The 20,378-nt window shown below is 47.8% G+C and overlaps 2 protein-coding genes across 12 annotated transcripts in view; both read left to right on the top strand.

Moving 5' to 3' along the window:
- The window catches only part of foxn3 (forkhead box N3), a 71,872-nt gene extending 61,901 nt beyond the window's left edge, over window positions 1–9,971 (top strand). For all 4 annotated transcript variants that reach the window (XM_081721994.1, XM_027001446.3, XM_081721995.1 and 1 more), the window contains exons 5-6: window positions 3,697–3,805; window positions 6,518–9,971. In XM_081721994.1, the coding sequence (XP_081578120.1) occupies window positions 3,697–3,805; window positions 6,518–7,007 (599 nt within the window). In that variant the 3' untranslated portion in view covers window positions 7,008–9,971. The remainder of the gene's footprint in view (window positions 1–3,696; window positions 3,806–6,517) is intronic.
- Window positions 9,972–12,797: 2,826 nt separating this feature from the next.
- Window positions 12,798–20,378, top strand: part of ston2 (stonin 2) — a 31,208-nt gene continuing 23,627 nt past the window's right edge. For 2 of the 8 annotated variants that reach the window (XM_081721616.1, XM_081721615.1), the window contains exons 1-2: window positions 17,505–19,845; window positions 20,021–20,164. In XM_081721616.1, the coding sequence (XP_081577742.1) occupies window positions 20,086–20,164 (79 nt within the window). In that variant the 5' untranslated portion in view covers window positions 17,505–19,845; window positions 20,021–20,085. The other 6 variants (XM_081721614.1, XM_081721613.1, XM_035532795.2 and 3 more) reach the window with 6 other exon arrangements.

The following is a 20,378-nucleotide window of genomic DNA, read 5'->3' as shown; positions in this document are numbered from 1 at the left end:
CCAATCTGCAGCCTATCGTCCTTCTGGGGAAAGAATTAAGCTAAACGCACAGGCTTTATTTGCCCACTAGCAAGTGCCAAGTTTACAGAGTGCCAGGAATTTGTCATCTGCACACCCTGTCATTTTCATTTTCATTTTCACGGTGTTTCTCTCTCTCTCTCTCCCTCTCTCTCCCTCTCTCTTGTACTTTTTTTCTGGGGGTTTACAGTGGAGGACAAAGTAGAGGAGAAATCCAGTGATGTGAGGCATTTGAATGCAGAAGGCATGTGCACCGCTGGCCCAATTCATTCCTGCAACATGGCTGTGGATACGTCTCACCATTAGGCCGAGCCAGAGTTAATCTGGGTTCTCTGCGCCGCTTGGATCACACATTCACGGGCCCCAGCAGGAAGCGCAGCCTCTGATGGAGCTGATCTCAGACCAGCCCGTGCGGCCGAGTCTGCAGCCCCTGAAAGAGCAGCGAACGACCCCGCAGCCAAAACCCAAACCACAGAAAGAAAAGAAGGAAATTTACCGTCGTGAGAAATTTAACCAACGTGGGTTTTTTTCTTGTCTTTTGTTGCCTTCTGTTCTTTCGCATGTTTGGCAGAGATGCCTTCTGGGTTCGCTTGGTGGTTTTGTAGGTCGCAGGCTTGACCACTTATCATGAAATGTTTTGCTTAAGGGTGCATTGGTCACAATAAGGCTGATGAATTCGACTTGACTTGTTTGTTCAGTCAATCCAATTCATCATCGTTTTTAGCCAAACAAAAATGTGCTCTTTCTAAACACATGCTGTTTTCCCTTCAAAGAAGTGCATCTGTGCTTTATACTTTGGGGAGGACAAGCCTTGTATGATTACTAACCAGGGTGCCAGATTTGTACACACAGAAAAATATGTTGATCTCTCTGTGCCAGACTTTCTTCTGTCAAGTGGCAAAGTGGCTTCTTGCTTGTAGGGCAGACTCCCGCGTATCCGTATGGATGCCCTCGCCGGTGACCCGGATGGCTTTGCAGACGCCGCCAACCCCCACCCCCCCACCCCACCGTGACAGCGTCGTTGGGGGTGCTGAGAGGAAGGTGGGGTTAGGGGAGGTGCGGGAATGGGCACTTCCTGAAAGAGAGACCACTCCGCTTTTGCGTGGGGACGAGCACACTCCACAGATGCGTCCGCGCGGGTCGGAGACCCCGACGCAAACATGCCGCACCGCTCCCGGCCCCGCGAGGTCTGCTGTGTGGAAACAAAAGCCAAAGAGCACTTCCCTTAGAGGGTCTTAGTCTCAAGACCCTCCCCACCAAAAGCCATAGTTTGCCTAAGGAGCGTGGCTTGTCAATAGAGCTCAGACCTGATCAGCAGTGAGGCAATATGGGGCTATTGTTCCCATGCACATAAACAACTCCACTATTAAGAACTCTGGGAGGATGAAACCAAACGTGGAGTTTTACCCCATGCTGATAAAGCAGACTCGTGGCTCTGCAGTTCAAGAAAAGTCACAGTTTAAAGGTCTACCAGTCTCAAAGCCACCTTTTACTTTAATTAGGCCATAAAGGTGCCTAGAGAACTGGGAGTGACTGAACTGGTATTCTCATTCTGAGTCTGCTCTGCTCTGCACCATCCCCCTGCTGGACAAACAGTAGTAAGACATGTGTACATTGTGGTGGTGTTTTTAATTTAAAAACAAGAATAACAGCAGCAACAACAGGATTGGGCATTTACTTTTGACTGGTTTGCAGGGGGTTTTTTTTAGGAGAATTTCAAGTTTTACAGTTTAGAAAGACCATATAAAAAGTGAGGCATAAAGAGAGACTGCAATAGTTGTGTAGCAAAAGATATATATATATCTCTCTCTCTTATATGGAGGGAGTCAGCGAAAGATACTCTGCCTTGGAGATTGATGTTATGGAGGCTCTGTTTCCAAGGCCATCTACCCAGGACATTAATACGCTTGAGAGGAAGAGGCTAGTGACTGAAAATGGCCCTGTGGCATCGACTCTGTGCATTCTGCGATGCTAGAGAGGGAGCACCAGGGCACCTACCTACAAGTCCTGAAACCAGCAAGAGCGATCTTTCCCAGTATGTGTGTTTGTAAAAAAAGCACGGCTGGCACTGCCCGAGTACATTACCACAGAGCAGTACCACTGCAGCTGTCTGTGAGTGTAGATGTGGACCTTGTAATGCCTCTACTGGTGGTGGAGAACTTTAAGGAGGGCCCATACTCAAGCACAAAAGCCTCTTAACCCCCATACACACACACACCCAGGGGTGGCAGAGGGTCTTATTCTTGGGCTGCTGGATCCACACGGAGCCGCGTACAACAGACAGGGCAAGCGCATTAACCTTTGGGTCTGCCAGCCCGTCCCTGCTAATTGTTGCGCTGGTGGGTGTCCCTCTGTCCATTCACGTGGCCCGCTCGCTCGGCTGGGCCCTTTTTGAGTCGGGGGGTCTCCCTGCGCCGGCGAGAGGGAGGGGGCTGCGCTACCAGCGCAGCTGTTCCCAACACCGTAGCCGTCCGCTCTGTCACCTAGCCACGTTCCGGAACTGCAGCTTCCGTGGGGGCCGTGGGGGGGTTGCCAAGGCAACAATGCTCCTACCTAATGGGCAGAGGAGTGTACTGGATTCTGAGCGGATAGTCGCTTCTCTCCCTTTATCCACGTTTGCCATCTGCTTTCAATCTGAGTCCATTTCCTGCGTGGAGCGAGATGCCACCCTGCGCCGAGATCAGCAAAGCAGAGGAGCTGTCGGGTCTGTTTAAGTGTGCTCTTGCGCCCCAGAATGGGCTTTCTCCGATTCCCACTCCATCCCGGCGGAGGCTGACGGACGTTGGCGAGATTTCAGACGACGAGGCAATTCAACACGTGTCAAGGCACGTTTTAATGGCCTCGCGCAAACAAAACCGCGTGGGGCCGAGGCCGTCCCTCGCGCGGCACAGATCCGTACGCAGACACCGCTGTCTCCAGGCTGTGTTTGACCGGTCCTCAGACTCCCGCGTTCCGCCGCGCCGAGCCGTTCCTGTGGGGCGCGCGTCAGTCACGCAACTGCGCACCACTCAGCAAACTCGCCCAGCTGATTCAAAAGCTCCAACAAGTCAAACTCTGCTGTGCTTTTCCCCTGTGCTGTTCCGAGCCTTATTGACTTTCTGATTATCCTTCCATCGCGCTGTATGTGCGTCTCCTGTCTTTGCTCCTCGAGGATTTGTGCGAGGAAGAGAACTTCATCTCTCACTACTTCTAAGATGCTGTGTGAACTCTATTTTTAGGCCGGCAAGCTGGAAAAGTTGGAGGGGAAAAAATTCCCCCTTCCCTCGTTTACTTGTTGGAAACGTGTGCTTGTGATGTGAAAAGATGAGATGAAAGTACTTTAACGGGATGCCCTAATGAGGCTAAAATTGTTTGGGCCATGACGATCAAATATGGTGCAGTAGCTTTAAAATGAATCAATATTTTCCTCATCCGTTGGTTTCCTGTGCAGAGCGTATTACTGTCGACTACGCTTGGCCTATCTGTTTATGACTAGCATTTGTCATTATGCCATCTGGGATTGCTGATGAATATCGTGCGCTCACATGCTACAGTATTTGTACGGGTTGATGGTGTCTGGGTATGGGTGTGTGTGTTTGTGTGTGCGCGCGTGCATGTTCAGTGCCAGTGTTGGTGTGAGAGAGACCCTAACATGCCCACGTTAATGATTTTTTCCCCCCCGTCTCTTCTCCTTCGCAGTCCCTCAGGGAGTGATCCATAACGGAGCTCGCATGATGAGCCAGGGCCTCTTCCCAGGAATCCGACCCCTTCCCATCAACCCCATTGGCAGCAGAACAGCTGCGGTCAGGTCAGTCCCGCCGCTGTCCACCGCTGTCCTTCAGTGTCTTCCGGCCATGGTCCATCCCCCTACGTCGGCGTGCCGTCGTATTCCGAAGCCCTTTTACGTGATGCCCAGTCCCACATTCCACTACAGCCAGACCTCTGGGACACTCAGCTTCCTACTCAACCCCAAGCCCCCAGTCCTGTGTGTGTTGGCACACAGAGTATTTTAATAGAGAGGAAGTGGGGTTAGTGTGAGTGGGATGAGTGGACTACCTAGGCTTCTGAAGCAGGTCCTTGCGGATGGCTTCTCTGGCATCACAGGTCTGTTCTGACCGGCTGCCCCGCGCGTACCATCAAAGATCAGCGGATCTGCTCTCAAAGCAAAGCATTTTAGAACACGGTGTTCCAAGTGCCAGAGAAACCATCAGAGTCGCCAAGTTGAAACAGGTCCATGGAGAAATAGGTGTAGGCAGGCTGTGCGCACGTGCCCGTGCATGTGTGTGTGCGTGTGTATGTGTGCGCTCACGGCTGTGCGTGCGCCTGCCTCAAGGCCTGCAGGTGTGCACATCGGATACCCTTTACCCAGAAACTCAATCACTAGCTTGATACAGACATTCCACTGTAACATACCTCTGCGAAAAACAACATAACCCATCTTAATGGAACTGTGACCTTCACACACACACACACACACACACACACACACGTGCGCGCACGAGCGCACCCAGACATTTACGTGCATATGTAATATACTGTCTCTGGTGTGTTAACACACCGGCTGACAGATTGGGTTGTGGGCATTGGGGGTATGACTCCACAGCCACGGAAATGAGTGACACTACATTTAGGCATTAATAATTGAGCCCATTTTCTTATCCTGCTATGCCGGGTCTATAACTCGTGAGTCATAAATGCGCGAGTGAGACAGGATGCAGAAAAGCTCTCGGCTTCGTTTTCCTACGCTCGTGGGCTGTTTTAACGCGCGCAGCGAAGTTCAGCATAAAGCGCGGCCGTGGCACTGACCGTCCTAGATACCCGCGTGGCGGCTGCAGCCCGCCAGGTTCCGGACACCGGCGACGGCTGATCCGATGGCGGGACCTCCTTTCATAATTTTATGGACTTGTTTTTCTTGATGAGGGACATAAATGGAAATAATGGCACTCCTTTGCCATTTCCCTGTATTACTTCCACACTGAAAATCAGACCGTTTTGTAATCCACCGCCATTAATTAGTTTTATAATAGCATTGTTGGTCAGCTAAAGAGGCACTTCAGAGCTGAAGTATGTTTCAGAACCACGAGAAGGGTTTAATTGAATTAGCTCATGACTCACGGTGGACTGTACAGTCGGCTGGGCACACTGCTTGCCGGCGTGCCTCCAGTAGGTAATGTATGAGTTGGCTTTAATGCATGGCACTCGAATCTTAAATAACTGGACACGCTGCAGCCTTACCTGCTGGTGGTAGTTAGGAAACCTTTATTAATACACCTGAACTACAAAAACACATTCACTTCCTCAACAATAGTAACCCGGAATAAAGCAGGGATTAACCAGACACTTTCTGAGTGACATAATGCATTTTGTAGTTATAAGTTCTTTCAGGCAGAAGTGATAAAACGCATAAATTAATGGATGTGTGTAAAAGGTTGCGAGGTCCTTCTCTGACCATAGGAGCTGTTCATATAATTGTAAAGATCGGGAAATGCTACCTAAAGGTAGCTCCCTCAAAATGAGACACACTCCTCCATGCAGAGAAAGCATTCATCAGATGCTCTTGTCTAGAGCAACTTAGAAAACGTCTTCATGAATGAAAACCCTAAACTAGTACATTAGGCTGTTTGAAGTTAGCAGTAAGTTTGAAGTTACCAGTAAGGTAGAACCATGTCAGAGAGAATACACACAAGGAAAATGCATGAAGTATGCATGTGTCTTGTATATATGGACATAAGTGCAGGATCAGTGATTAATCAGATGGCATACAACATAAGCAGAGAAGCTATCAGCAAGGACACTGTATGAGCCCAAAATCCCCGGTGACACCCCTGGCTATCAGTAGGCCAGTAACAGCAACACAGCACAGAGCTGCTGTCCAAAACAAATCCCAGCAAAATCCCCGCCACAAAGCCTAGGGCTAGCCACGTTATGTCATGTGGATTTATCCCAGTGTTAGGGATTGGGTGTTCCACTAGGAGGACACAGTGGGTGACCAGACCAGGCAAGCCTCTTCTCTCCAAAACAACTGATCCTGAGACAGACACTTTCAGCTCCACACTGACCCCAGGCACATAACTAGAAGTACAGGTGCTCCAGGACCTGGTGTGGCCTAGTTTGAGCGTGACCTAAATCCAGCAGAAGGCATGTGCAGGCCAGTTAGGGGTTAGAAGTCCCTGTACACTCCTGAAGGAGTTCGTCAGAGATTGGCCAGTTTTGCAAAGGGTCGACGGTCACCAATGAGTATTGCTATAGTCACGCGGCAAATAGCCTCGCGATCAACAGTTTTTGTTGCACTACGTGTTTGTCCCTTTAAATTGTGGCATGAAGATGTGTTGTGAATGCATTGCAAATAAATCCCCACCCATGACCAGGGTACTTGTGACAGTATTGCAAAAATGTATGAACAAAACCTGCAGTCCTTTTTAGTAGGTGCTGTGAGTGTGTGTGGTGATGTTGCCCTCTCGTAAAAAAAAAAAAAAAAGCATGGCTAACCAAGTGGCCTATCCTTCCGCCGTTTGACTAGGTCAGTCCTGGCTGGCTGCAGGATACGCACCGACAGCGAGCCGTCCTGCGACTCACCGCTGGTCAGCAGCGACCCCAAGGAGGACCACAACTACAGCTTCGCCAAATCTTCCAGCTCGGCACCCGGGGAGCCGAGCCCCGACGCCTACGGCCAGGCAGGCTTCCACAGCAACGAGACCGGCAGCGACGCGGAGGAGGCGGAGAAGAGCAAGATCAAGAAGGAGCCCAAGGAGTGGCCGGTGGACGCGCTGGCGCTGGCTCAGCACAAGAAACGGCAACACTTGGCCAAGGCCAAACAGAGAGTGGCCAGTGACACGCTGCCCTTGAAAAAGAGGCGTACGGAGAAGCCTCCGGAAAGCGACGACGAGGAAATGAAGGAGGCGGCGGGCTCCCTGCTCCACCTGGCCGGCGTCAGGGCCTGTTTGAACAATATCACCAACCGGACGGCCAAGGGCCAGAAAGAGCAAAAAGAGTCAATGAAAAGTAATTGACTGTGTTATGAGTAAGGAAAAAAAAACATCACTTTTAATAGAATTTACTATTTTTTTCCAGGACATCAGGTGAATTCTACTGATTTGTGGCAATATCAACAATCACTTTGTTTTCCTATCGTTATAGGTCTTGTTATTGAGGGTTCTTTATTTTCTTTTTTTTCAAAGGAGATTAAAGCCATAGCAAAAAAAACCTTTTTAAGATATTTAGCTAATTCAGTAACGGGTTTTATTTGGCTAATATTAACCTAAAAGTGATATACATAACCTGAAACCGCGCCCCCTTCCCACACTTGTGCGTTAACCGACATGCTTAGAGAGATGACAGGAAATGACACTGTTAGTAAATCACCAACAAACACACGTCCACTCGCGGCGTGGTGGTGGGGGATAGTGTAGGGGACGCCTTTGGCCGGCACGGGGCAGGGCGGAGCCAAAGATGCTCCCGTTGTCGGGTGGCTTCATGAGCCCTCCCCGCCCCGCCCCGTCCAGTTCAGCGGCCCGGCCCGGCCCGGCCCGACAGCACAGCTCTACGGAGGGGAGAACGCTCACGGCCTTCAGCGCCGCCCCTCTGGTTGGATTGTCGTAGCTGGTGAAAGCCATGCTCCCTGAACGAATACGTGCCGTATGTATTCCTTAGAGCTGGCCGTGTTCTTCCCGAAGCAATCAAAACAAGTGATATTATTCTAATGAAGTAAACGAAACAGTGATATTTGTGTTTGTGGCGCGACAAATCCGACGGCCTAAAAAACGTATCCTGAAACTGAGAGAGATGCTACAAAACCTGCCAGTTGTATTTTAGTGATAAACAAAATAATGAAATGACTGTGGAATTGTTTTGTGGAATTTCTGTTTTGTTCTGTTTTGGTTGATTTGTTTGCATTCTTAATTTTGAGGTTTTTTTCTAACCCTCATGATGTAATAAGCAATTTCATCCAGTCAGGATAACACTGTATAAAAGTTACACTAGACCTTTTACTTTCTAATTTAAGCAATGTAGCCAGCAGGATTTTCCAAATCGTGTTGCATGGGTTCTGTAAAGAAAAAGAAAAACTTTTTTTTTTTTTAATTCAAAAGTTCATGTAAGGTAAATAATGTATTTAGCATGGAGCATGAATTATTTTCATATAAATATAGATCCTAGGGAACAAAGGCACCGCCTCTAATTTCTATGCCCATAGGCCAAGAGTCACCTTTGTTGTTTTGTCTTAATTTGATTGGCCATCGTCATCGCACTTGTTTTGAAGCAGGCATTTAAAGAATAACCTTCTTCAGGGACAAACTGACTGTTGGGCAACACTCTGTGCAATATGGGGGCTTCACCTTCTGAGCAGGGCAGGCAGTGACAGGCCTGCACCCACACGAGCAGGCTTGCTCCGCCCCCCTGCTCCGCCCTCCTGCTCCGCCCCCCTGATCAGTACTGCTCCAGTGTTTGTGAGCTCAGCTCAGTCGATGTTCGTGTCAGTAAGGAGAAGTTGGTAGTGAGTGTCGCTCCTCGGCTCCTCCTACAGCTCCTCCCCCGACTCCGCCCCCGGCTCCTCCCCCTGACTTTGTGCCTGCGTTTCGCCCATGTCGTGCTCCACATTTCCGTGCCAATGGGTTTTTTTTGGGGGGGAGGGGTGTCTTCCATATATGAAGCACAGGACTTCAGTCCAAACCACACAATGATACACACTCATTGCATTGTAGCACAGTTCAGGTGAATTATCAGTATTAAGACACACACACACACACACACACACACACACCCAATAAAATCAAATGAAAAAAATGTTAAAGTAGGGAACACCAGAGCATGATCTACGCTACTGCATATATTTTACTAAATTCCACCGGATTGCACTTTTAATAATTTTACCTTAGGTAATGTTCTTACCTTTTAATATAAGTTTGATTTTTAAAGTTCAGTGCCAAAGCCTGTAATAACTTTATATACAGCAAAATGGCCAACACATACTTGATAATACTACGTGAGACAAACTTGTCAGTGAGTTGTAGCATTTCTGACAATTACCCATGTATAATACTACATCTTAATCATATCGATATCACATTATTTGCTGTAAATTGCTCATTAAGGTGTTTTCCATATCATGCAGTCTTTTTCTTCCATGGTGACCATTTCTATTCAGATGTCTATAGCGTGTTGAACGTCATCTGGACCATTAGTGCGTATTGTTGTGACCTCTCTGGTTGGCATGCCCGCTCTGATCATACATGTATATGAAATTCATCTCCACATCCTCACCCACCACTATGAACCTTCTTACTGAGAACAGAACTGTGAGGCGATCCAGAGAGCCTGCGTCGGACGCACACTTCCCGGTTTTTCCATTCCTCCATTGTCAAAAACGGAGGAGAACCAGTAGCAGGAAAGGCGATGGCTCGCGCATCCACTCCTCGTGAGAAGTAAAAGAAGGCGATACTCACTACGTAACTTTTCCTTTCGGTTCTCTTCAGCAGGAACAGGCTGGGAAAGGATGAAGAGGTGAGTGGAAGCACTTGAGACAGCATTAACCCAAGCCAGTCAAATAAAGGTCAATAAATGGTCTTCTTGTTTTGCTGTGGGTTTGTTGTTTGTTTGTTTTTTTTTTGCCATTGTTTTTGTTCGGAAGGTTCCTGTTAACTGCCATTTTAACAATAATTTTGGCAACCATTAAATTATTTTAAAGGAGACAGTAAAGAAGTACATTTGGTTTGTTATAAACTTAGAGGTCTGATGGCATGTGCACCTAACTAGCGTGTCGATATGGAGGCGCACTCGCCCTCTGTGTTTCTTTTAACGTGTAATCATATTGCCAAAGACAATTTCATCAATATGTAAATATCACTTCACTACTACTTCACTTCATTACTATGAAAAAAGTTTTTTTTCTTTTTTGGGTTTGTTTATCCAACCTTCCATCAAGTTTCTGTGCTGTATTGTCTTCCAGTTGCAATAAAAAAAAAGAGTTGCGAAGATGACCTTTGACTTGTGTGAATAAAACTTGCGCTTTGAATTAGTGTTTTAAATATGTAATAGAATTAATATGACAGTTATTTTGCATCAGAGGATGCAAATATTTAATTCACAAATTGCACCAGACTTCGGAAATCTTTTTACAGGCTGCTTGCTTCAGTTTCTTGCTGTGATGTTGCTGACACAGCAGAGGAGATGCACACAACTGTGCGTGAGTAAGAGGAGCTGAGCGGGATGAAGAGGAGATGGTCATGTCATCTGCAGGGTGCCACCACTCGTGCCTGGCTTGTGACATCAGAGCAGAGCGACGTGGACCACCACACACCTCTGTGAACATCTTGCGCATCCTTCCAGTCTGTTTAACACATTTCAACATCTTACTACAACCGTGATGTGTCAACAGAAGAATCTTGGGCCGGATAAATCCGGCCGTGACTGCTTTATGTGATCCATTTGCTATTTTGATGAGTATAAGCTGCATAAATTGACATTTTATCAAACGGAATGTCCATCGGGATCCATCAGTATGTCACCATCTTAAAGTGTAAACACAAATCCATCCTCAGTTATCCGAGTGGGAATGAGCCGCATTCACAATCCCCGTCACGTTCCGGTGTTAAACACGTTTGGTGTGGAAGTGTAGCGGTGCTGTGACAGACAGGTAGCCCTGGTTTACACTTGCTGTATAATTCATGGACCACCATCCGAAAGGCCTCGTGTGAAGATGGAGGCCCATTCCTAATTAAAGAGGGAGCGCCTGGAAATTATACACAACTACCTCCGTGTACAGTGTCACAACATCCATGCTCGACTAGGTTGCTATGCAACTGCAGGAAAAGAAATACTGAAATGTGCAGGATGCATGTTGCCAGATGTGGAGTGGCACAGTTCTGCTTCGCAGGGCTTGTTTACAGGTCAGAGACCTGCTATAGCGAATGCCTGGTTTCTTTGTTAAATTTTCAAAACAAATAAACATGTGACATTAAGAAAAATTTGGGAATTTTTTTTTTTTTTCTGGAAGGATGAAATTTCCCATGATGTTGACCTTGGCACATATTTACTGCAAATATCACCACAGCAGTAAAAAGCCTCTTTCGTAAATGTTTTCTTTTGAGCCTCCCAAGGGGATCGGCACACGGTGCCAGAACACGGCTACAAAAGACATATAGCATGTTTTCGTTGCCAAGGAAACAAAAAGGTGGCTCTCATACCAGCACACCCTGAACTTTTTATTCCCTATACCTGACACAGAATAGCCATATTTTCCCTCTGTGTTAACTGCTATGATCAGAGTGAAAGCCTTCAGCCTGTTTTCCCCCAAATTTCCCCACTGGCAGTGTCAGTGTTTGGGTGGAAGAAGGATCAGGAGGTCCCCCCAGACAGCAGTAAGGCTCTCCTGTAATTAGTGTCTTGTTTATTCCAGTTTCCTAGGTAGCAGGAAACGGGGGTTTTTCTCGGCAACCCAAAGGAGCATGTGATCTTACGGCCATCCAGATCTGCCGCACGGTGCCTTTAATTCGTCCCCTGGTTCTTGTAAGTCCGACACAAATATGAGAGTATTACACCAGATCTCTGGCATTAAGGGTCCAACACTTGAATACATTTGCAAGTCTCTATGTCTGGCCCTAATCTGGCTGATTTGCATAGGGGCATAGGTTGGGGATTTGAGAGAATGAGAGTCTTCGAAGTGTCGGCCCTCGTTGAAATGCTTGGGGACGGGGCGGGGGGGGGGGGGGGGGGTGCGCTCAAGCCATGTATTCCTCCTCCCCCTGGGGTCCCAGCATGGCAGGGACTCCATCAAACACGCTGCCGTCTCGAGTGGCAAGTCCCCAACCCGCTTAAGCAGTGTTCTCCGCCCGCCCTGAGCCCACCCCGAAACAATACCCGCAGTGTAAACCTGACCGTCCCCGTTCGCGGCAAACAACTGCTGACTGAGTTATTTGCTCAAGTTTTCCTTTCCCACTCGGAACACAATGGGAAGTGGAAGCAGAGGTGTGAATCATGCTCAGTACATCTGTATTAGAGAGAGAGAGAGAAGGCAGGTAATGAATTTGACATTTTCCATGCAGGCTGTGCTGACAAAGCAAGTGGAAATGCCAGCCTGAACCCTCCCGTTGCTCTGCCTCTCCCAGCTAAGACTAAGGCTCTACACCAGCCACTATGCACTCTGCATTTGGGTGAGAGCCCTTCACTGGGCCTAGGTCACGTTCTCTCTCTCTCTCTCTCTCTCTGTCTGTCCCTCTCTGCACTTACAAATGAGTCTGCAGTGAAATTAATGTTCTGTAACCGTGCTGCTAACTGCAGGTACCCCATCTTTGCCTGTCGTGTGGCTAATGCCCTTGATCTTTCATTAGGAGTCTACCTAAAGCACCTGAGGGGGGGAACTGGGCCCAGCAGAGTGGAGGACAGAACAGAGAGAGCGAGCCAGGCTTGGACTCTCCACCCCTCCCTCTCAGAACCAGTGAGCAGCACCATCCTCTGGTCCTGCTTGTCCGCTGGACCTCCGTTCCCCTCTCTGCTCACAAACGTGCCAGAATGTGAACGGCTAAACCAGGGACCCGAACAACGTCAAGGGGGCTCCATTCATGCTGATTTTTCCCTTTTGTAGACGAAGAGTGGTTGGTTACTAACACATAAACTGTTTACATAAACAGGGATTGGTCGAAGTTTGAGATGCAAACACAAGATGTGGGTGCGATACAATTCCAGTGCCAATCACTGGGCGTGATCCGAGTTCGGTGCCAAATCTCCAATATCACAGAATTGCGTAACTCCTATCCAGTGCTGTTATGTATTCAACCACCTGCTCCGACAGGAAGTTACCCATATTGGACGAGGAGCGTGAAACCTGTGATTGCAATGCCAGGACGAGGCGAGGAAGAGCACAGGCCGGTGGGTAAACACTTTGCAATATTGATCGTCCTCTGCGCGGAACAGCAATCAAACTGAGCCTATTAGTCCATTCTGCGTACAGTCGGGCCATTTCCCGTCAAAACCAACTCACGCTGATTTGCTTTGGCGTAATCGAGGACTTATTAAAACGCGTCCTAATGTGTCTCCCTGCGCTGCCAATGGTAAGCCACGGCAGTTCGGGACACCGTGATGAACTCCGCCCGTTTGACGGATCCATTCGGGCCCGCTGAAAGATGCCGACCTACGGGTGCAGTCTAATTTAACTGGACAGATTTACTTGCTCTCTGTGGCCAGCCGTATTCATTACACTTTTATAACATTGGGTGTCTGAGCGAACTGCGCCGGATTAGAAGTACGGATGAGATTTATTAGACTGATTCCGAAATTAAAGATCAGAGACAAATCGCAGCGTGTCACACGCCGGGGATTAAGTGACTGTTTTTGCCCACTGCGGATGTGACGGTGTGCGTTTCTAATACAAATGCATGCAGGGGCGCCTTACGACTTGCTGTGGAATTTGCTGGGAGGTTCCACTGCTGACGCGGGGCCTGAGACAGGAAGAAGGAGTGTGGGAGAGAGAGAGAGAGAGAGAGACATAGTGACAGTGAGTGAAAGAGAAAGCCAGTTAGACAGAGAGCAACAAGGAATGCCTTGGGCATTTCAGTTGCCATTAAAGTAGGTTAACCAGGGGGATAAATTATGGCCATGTGGGATGGATGAGGGACAGGGGATGAGAGAAAGCCTCCTCCTTCTAACCTTAACTCCCGACGTGCTACACATATCTGCTCAGAGGAAGCCTGTGCCTCCTTAAAAGTCTTCCATCTGTATTCAGCCATGTAGCAGAAACACATTCCTCATACCTGAACTCTGGGAACAACTTGAAAAATGGTGGAACACATGAGGGTTTGGGTGCACATGGGGGTAGTAGAGCTCTTCTGTAACTGACAAGCAGCGGCGCAACGGCGACAGTTTGACTTTGAAGCTGAATGCTATATGCTGAGATGCTGGAGCTGTGGGATTTCTGAGGCAGCTGTTCTAAATGGGGGGGGGGGGCAGACGCCTGCTGTCCCTAGCAACAGCATGACAGTGCAGGCGTCACTGGCTGTTATGCAACGTGCTAACACAGAATGTCATGGGCTAGACAGTGAGTCGTTACATTAAATTACTCAAAAAGCACAATAAAGGGGGTCTCCTCTACGCGATACACCCAAAAGGTACGACAGACAGGCATCGCAGAACGCTTCAGTATAGTCCTGCACAGACAATCTCCTACTTTAATCTAAAAAACAGCTGACTGCAGCAGTAGCTCTCACACAGGCTGCTATGTTTAGCTCTCAGACAGGGCCCTGAGTCCAACGGTTTTTTTTTTTGTTGTTTTTTTTTAAAGCTTATGAAAGAGTTTAGATTTGACAAAGACACTTGCCCAAACTTGAAGAATTAGCCATGTGGTTTCCTAATTGCACTTCCTGTAGACAAAAGGACTGCCTGCCACACAGGGAACTACACACTTCTAAATATAAAGAGCTCCTGCACTTCAGTTAAGACAAACCCTTTATAACGTTTTCTGTAATTTCAGTAAAGAGTGGTACCTGCTTGTAGCTGAGGACATACTCAGAATATGAAATTTATACAGTTGTTTTCACAACTGGCAATAAATCAGCATTTAAATAAATCAGACTAAAGACTAAGAAGAGGATGATGTTCGAAAAAAAATAATAAACGTACTGTGTTGACGCAGGGAAGATATGGAAAGCCCAAGAGCTCAGCGTGGTCAATTTTTTCCCTTTCTAAACATGGCGTGAAAAAGAGCACAACTATCCACATAAAAAATATCCCTGTTCCAATCTGGTACATCTACTGGCTTCTCTTACTCGACAGCTGAAGCTTCCTTCTACCACATCTTCACTACCTCTAATTACACAGTAGACTAATAATAGTGACCCTGTTAAGGCTGCCTAAGCAAACCTGGAGTCATTCATGTTTCCTGTGATGTGCGTACCCTCTTTTAGTTGACGTTCTAACTGCAGGTCAGTCGGTTTGGGGCATATAGCGGGTATTAATATGAAAAAAATGGAGATTTTGAGTCATTGCATGTAAGGTTGATGTGAGTGCCAATATCATTATTTTCTGTGCCTTCAAGGTAATTCTGAGCATGAATAGGTTTATGGAGGGCCATAAGACAGGATGATGACAGAAAGCAAAATGGTCAGAAGATGATTAGCTAACATTCCATGCTGCGTGGCCATCCGTTCTCAACCCTCACTCCATCAGGTGGCCAGAAAGTTGGTAACCAGTCTGGGAATGTGTTTCCTTATGCCAAACATCTTTCCTCCTCGTGACATATGCTACATGTCGCAAAGACATTAGGTACTTCTGCCGGATTTGACTGATGGTGTTGACAGATTTAATGATTTCCCGGTGTGTACAAGGGCTTCTTGAAATACAACAATTGAAATACGCAACTGAATAAAGAACTAAAAATATCCTTAACTGTGAGTTATTGAATAATTCACAATTAAATGATATCTTGACTAGTGTAGAGGCAAGTTGGTACGTCCTCACCATTCTGGACTGCGTGCTGGGGGAGCTGGATGATACCACCATGTTTTGTTTTTTTGTTTTTTTTGGGGGGGGGGGGTGTGTGAAATTCCTCAGTCCCTTTTCATCTGCTCCTCAACAGCAAACCACACTGAAGCACCATGGTAACTTCACGTCCCGGAGCCAGAATGAGACGAGATGGAAAAGCTGACTGCAAGGCATTTAGCCTATCGGGCCTAGTTTCATGACTAATGCCCACTCTTATCTTTAAACAGTTAACACTGTGTAAGTCTGGGTGCCTCAGTCATTGTCATTGGGAGGCCCCAACTCAAACCATGGGGGCCCCTGCAAAGTTTGAACCAGCCCTGTTCATATGCATATCGACTCTTTTCCGTGCAATGCAAACTGATATGTAATGACAACCATGAAGAAAAAAAGACCTGCTGAGCTGAAGTGTTTTATGTAGCCTTTTATCTTCTGTCATTGGCTGTGATTAACTGCCTAGCAATGACTTCAGCTCTCTCATGCTAGACCTGTAAAATAGGCTATAGAGCTGCATGTAATTCACCCTTTTTTAAGCAGCAAACATATGTGCAAAAGAAAGTACGAGTTGCAGATCTGAGATGTTCACACGTTTTTAAGTGTTTTGCGAGGAGAATATTTGTGAAGCTTGTCTTCTAAGCATTTTGTGAAGTCGGTGTAGAACTGGGTGTCAGAAGCTTCAAAAGCATCAAGCCATTTCGCTTCTGAATGTGTCCGATTCCAGTGTCCCAGTCACTTCTTCCAACGCATTATACTCCTACATGCAGGTGATTTCCCCCACTTTTGGCCTTCCATAAGTCGAACGTTTGTGAGCAACCGAGACTCAAAAGCGTCTTTAGTACGCTGCAGCCTGTTTTACTGGCCAGATTTTACAGGTAGATTTGGTTTTAAGAACTATGTCGCCACCTTATGGACAGATATAAACATAACTCGGCCCGTTTCATTTACAGCTGGGAAATAAATGGTTATTCTCTCAGGTGACGTTTGTACTCCCGCATTGTTGCCTTCAAAATATTTACCTTTGGAGTTTCTGTTGCGGGCGTAATCCAATAGCACGCTCCACTCGGCCATAACGATGAGGTTCTTCAGTCCAGTTTCTCAGGGTGCAATGACAATCGGATCCAATAGATGGCATACATACATGGAACAACAGTGCCCGCGCAAACAGAAACAGTCAGCAAGCGTCTCTGCCAGCGTCCCAGCAAACGTGTGGGATGTCCGCTGCTGATGAGCGACATCACTGCGTCTGCGGAGTTTTTGTTTTGTTTTGTTTTTTAATACAAACGTTTGCGTGAATCAGGTAACAAATGCATTTTTTTTCCCTAAAGAAACAAAAACAGTCAACAAGAGAACTTTTTTTCCCCGGACGCACCGTCCCAGCAGGTCTGCGGGTTTGGGGACGAGGGACGGCGCTTCCGCGGACATCCAATCATATGACGGCGCTTCAACGGACATCCAATCAGGTGGCGGCAAGGCGGTGCGCCGGTGCAGCTTTACCAGGAGAGGCGCAAGCTGAGCGCGCTGTAAGTAAGTCGGAGTTTTTAAAACCATCAGGCGTGATATCTGCTATACACATCGGCGTGTATACCGAAAAATGTGGGTTTTTTTTAGCTTGATCGCTCGCTTTACAACTTTAAACTGTAACGCAGGGTCCCACGTTGTGCGCAGTAATGGTGCGCTGAGTTGAGTCAACAGGTTGTTGCAGAGGCGCACGCTGGCGCTGTTTTACTCGCGTTTATCAGGTGCCGCACGGCGTGTTGACACACATCGTTACACTAACACACTGTGGCTCAGTGAGTATAAAAGGGCTGGGTTTATATGCACAACACAGCGGTTACTTACTGGTTGTTTGTAAGTCGTTTTATTGTCGCGTTGTGAAAAACGTTGTTACATTTGCTCGGGTAGAACCCGTCGGCAGCTTGTTTGGGTTTGTAGATTTATCACGCCATGTCGTGATAGTATTACATTTATTATTATGATCGAATCTGTATTCTCTCTCTCTCTCTCTCTCTCTCTCTCTCTCTTTCCCCCCCCCCCCCCCGCTGTATGGCTGTGTATGAGAGGAAAACAAAATGCCAGTGGTGTTCTGTAATAATATGTTCTCATAGTGTTATGAAAGTGTAATAGACTTCAATCCGTATGGGATCAGTAATGCATTCCTTTCCTGAAGGTCATCTACCCCTCTCTGGAATGCTTATATCCGTTACACTGTTGATATATCCTGATTTTGTTCCCCTGGAACTCTTGAGGACTAGTCGGTTGCATAGACTGAAAATGTCTGTTTAAATTTAGTACGTTTGAGTCACGAGTCAAATCCTGCGGTTTGTGCTCTGCAGACTGAGAGGCATGTACCAGAGGTTTATTTTTTTGACATGGCATATTTGTGGCTGAGACAAGTGCAGAGGGTGGGATGCTAACTGGAAGCCCTCTGGCCTAAAACGCAGGTCTCTTCTGTTTTGCTTTTACACACACGCGGAGGACACGGAGTGGATGCGGCCCCATGCCGACAGTGGGCTGGCACAGAGAAAGGTTGCTACTGAACACTGTAATGGCTCTTCCCAAACAATGCTGTGAGGGGAAGCGTGCTCTCAGCATTGTGTGTGTGTGTGTGTGTGTGTGTGAGAGAGAGAGAGAGAGAGTGTGTGTGTGTGTGTGAGAGAGAGAGAGAGTGTGTGTGAGTGTGTGTATGAGGGCACAGAGCTACGCCGTCCAAGGGGAGGTCACCGTGGCTAATCTTTATTCAGCAACATAGACCACCGGAGGGCAAACGTAGCAGCTGGTGCTGTCAGTGAGGAAATCTCTTTCATCTGCTACAGTCGTCTGTCATAAAGTCTGCCAGGCCAGGCCACGTTATGCTCTCACATATTTGGTTAGCTCTGAATTTCTTTTTTTCTTATCTTGCCATCTCTCTCTCACACACTCACACTCTCTCTCACTCACACACACACACACACACACACACACACACACACACTTGCTGCTAGGGTGAAACTGTATGGTAGATTGTGCACTTGCTGTACAGCGGGGGTGTTTTCAGAGAGGTCAGGAGGTCACGGTTCATGAGTAGAACTGGGCCAAGATGCACTCTAACTCACTTATTGAGTGATGAGTGTCAAGATGATGTGTGTGAAGCTCAAGTTTCACCAGTATGTGCCAGCCAGTTCAAAACAGCGGTGTTTAGGCTAAAGATAAGGCCGTCATATGAAGAATAAGTGTGCGTGTCTTGCTTGTTTTGCACCAGATTCTTCAGAGAGAAGAATGTTTGGTTTGGAGTAAGTCAGGGGTGGGAACAGGAACGCGTTGCACTGTATGAAGGAAAAAAAACAAAACTAGTATCAGTCTGACTGATGATGTCATGGCTGTTCCCAGGCACAAGCCCGTGTGCGTGCCGGCTGCAGGAAAGTCTGGGGAAGCTGGAACAGTGCGTGGGCATGGCCGTGAGCTGTGCTCTTTGGCCTGTCCCGACCCTGCGACCAATGCAGGAGAGGCTGTCACAGGATAACACAGGACCTGTCGTCTCAGCAGATTTAAAAGACATTTAAAAAGTTATTTATGTGTTTATTTATTTATGTGTTTTAAGTTAATGTTTTTAATTTTTTAATGTTTTAAATGATAGAACAGTTATTTAGCACCATGGAGTAACTTTGGCTTTGGTTTCTGCGTGGGTCTATACAGCGGACGAAGCCCTGGTCAACAAATACTGGGTGTAAAGTGTTTCTTAGAGACAAATCCACAGGGGAGAGGGGGAGGGGTTTGTACGGGGGGAGGGGCAGGGGCGTGGTTTGTTGGCAGGGAGGGTTGGGGTTTGTGCCGGGGACTCGTGTGTCTGGACTGCAGCATGTCCCAGAGCACCCAGTGTGTTTCCTGTAGAATCCCAGTTTTTGCTGAGAAAACAGCTGGCTTTTCTCACTTTCCTGTGACATGGAGAAGTGGTTATCACGCCTGTCAGAATGTTTATTCTCTTTGTTTCCCTTTTGTAGAGCCTTGGTTGCCTAGAGACGGAGACTTATTCTGGTTCTTGCCAAATCCTGATAGTGGTTTTCACTGGAGACCAACCGGATGCATTAGACCTAAACTGCAAGACAATGTTCTTTACATAATGTATAGCCTACATCCTTTTTATTTCAGTTTTCATAAGCTTGAAACTCTGCTAGCTGCAGGGCACGTGTAACCCGTGAGCCGAATGGCGTCGTGTCTGTAGGCATGCATAAGGCGATGTGAAGCCCTTCCTGTGGTTTTCAGTGGGTTTCCTGACTGTTTCTGCTGTGTAATGTGGCACGCCTGGACATGCTCTCTGGAGTCTACGAGGCTCCCATGCGGTGGCTGCTGTCTCTACCAGCCGAAAATCCTCTCGCTCTTGGCTGTCACGTCGGGACTTTCTTTGCAGTAAGACGACAGCCCTTCTCGAGGTTCTCCGAGCAGCTGTCTGCGGTGCCACGTCCATCGAAGGCTGCTGTAGCTTACTCATCGCGTATTTCAGCAGAACTCGCAAGCCCATAGCCAAGGCGCCGCTCCCCCCCCGATCGTCTTCAGCTCGCTTTCCTTTTTGTCTTTCTTTCAGATCCTCCGCGCTCGCTTGCTGTGATCCTGACCGACTGAGGAGGCGGGCGTGTGCCAGCGGGCACCATGGCGACCGTGGCCAGCGGCACAGGCACCTGTACGCGGCCCGACTGGGCGGACTTGGCCGACGTGCCCCGGCCGGCAGGTACACATCCCTGCTCCTGCTCCAGCAAGCAGGGACATTTGCGCCGGCCCCTCGTCTCCCCCACAGGCAAAGATAACTCACCTAACCTCTTCCCTTTGAACCTTCAGCTGGATCTTAAGCTTGTAGAGTCTAGTTTTTTAGTGAAGTGCGGTTCACGTCTCTGTGGAGGTCGGGCGTATCACACTGCAGACGGATTTTCTTGGAGCAAACTCCC

This window comes from Electrophorus electricus, chromosome 10, assembly GCF_041902795.1.
Source record: "Electrophorus electricus isolate QZ-2024a chromosome 10, ASM4190279v1, whole genome shotgun sequence".
NCBI classification, from domain to species: domain Eukaryota; kingdom Metazoa; phylum Chordata; class Actinopteri; order Gymnotiformes; family Gymnotidae; genus Electrophorus; species Electrophorus electricus.
This window is presented reverse-complemented; position numbering and strand designations above follow the sequence as displayed.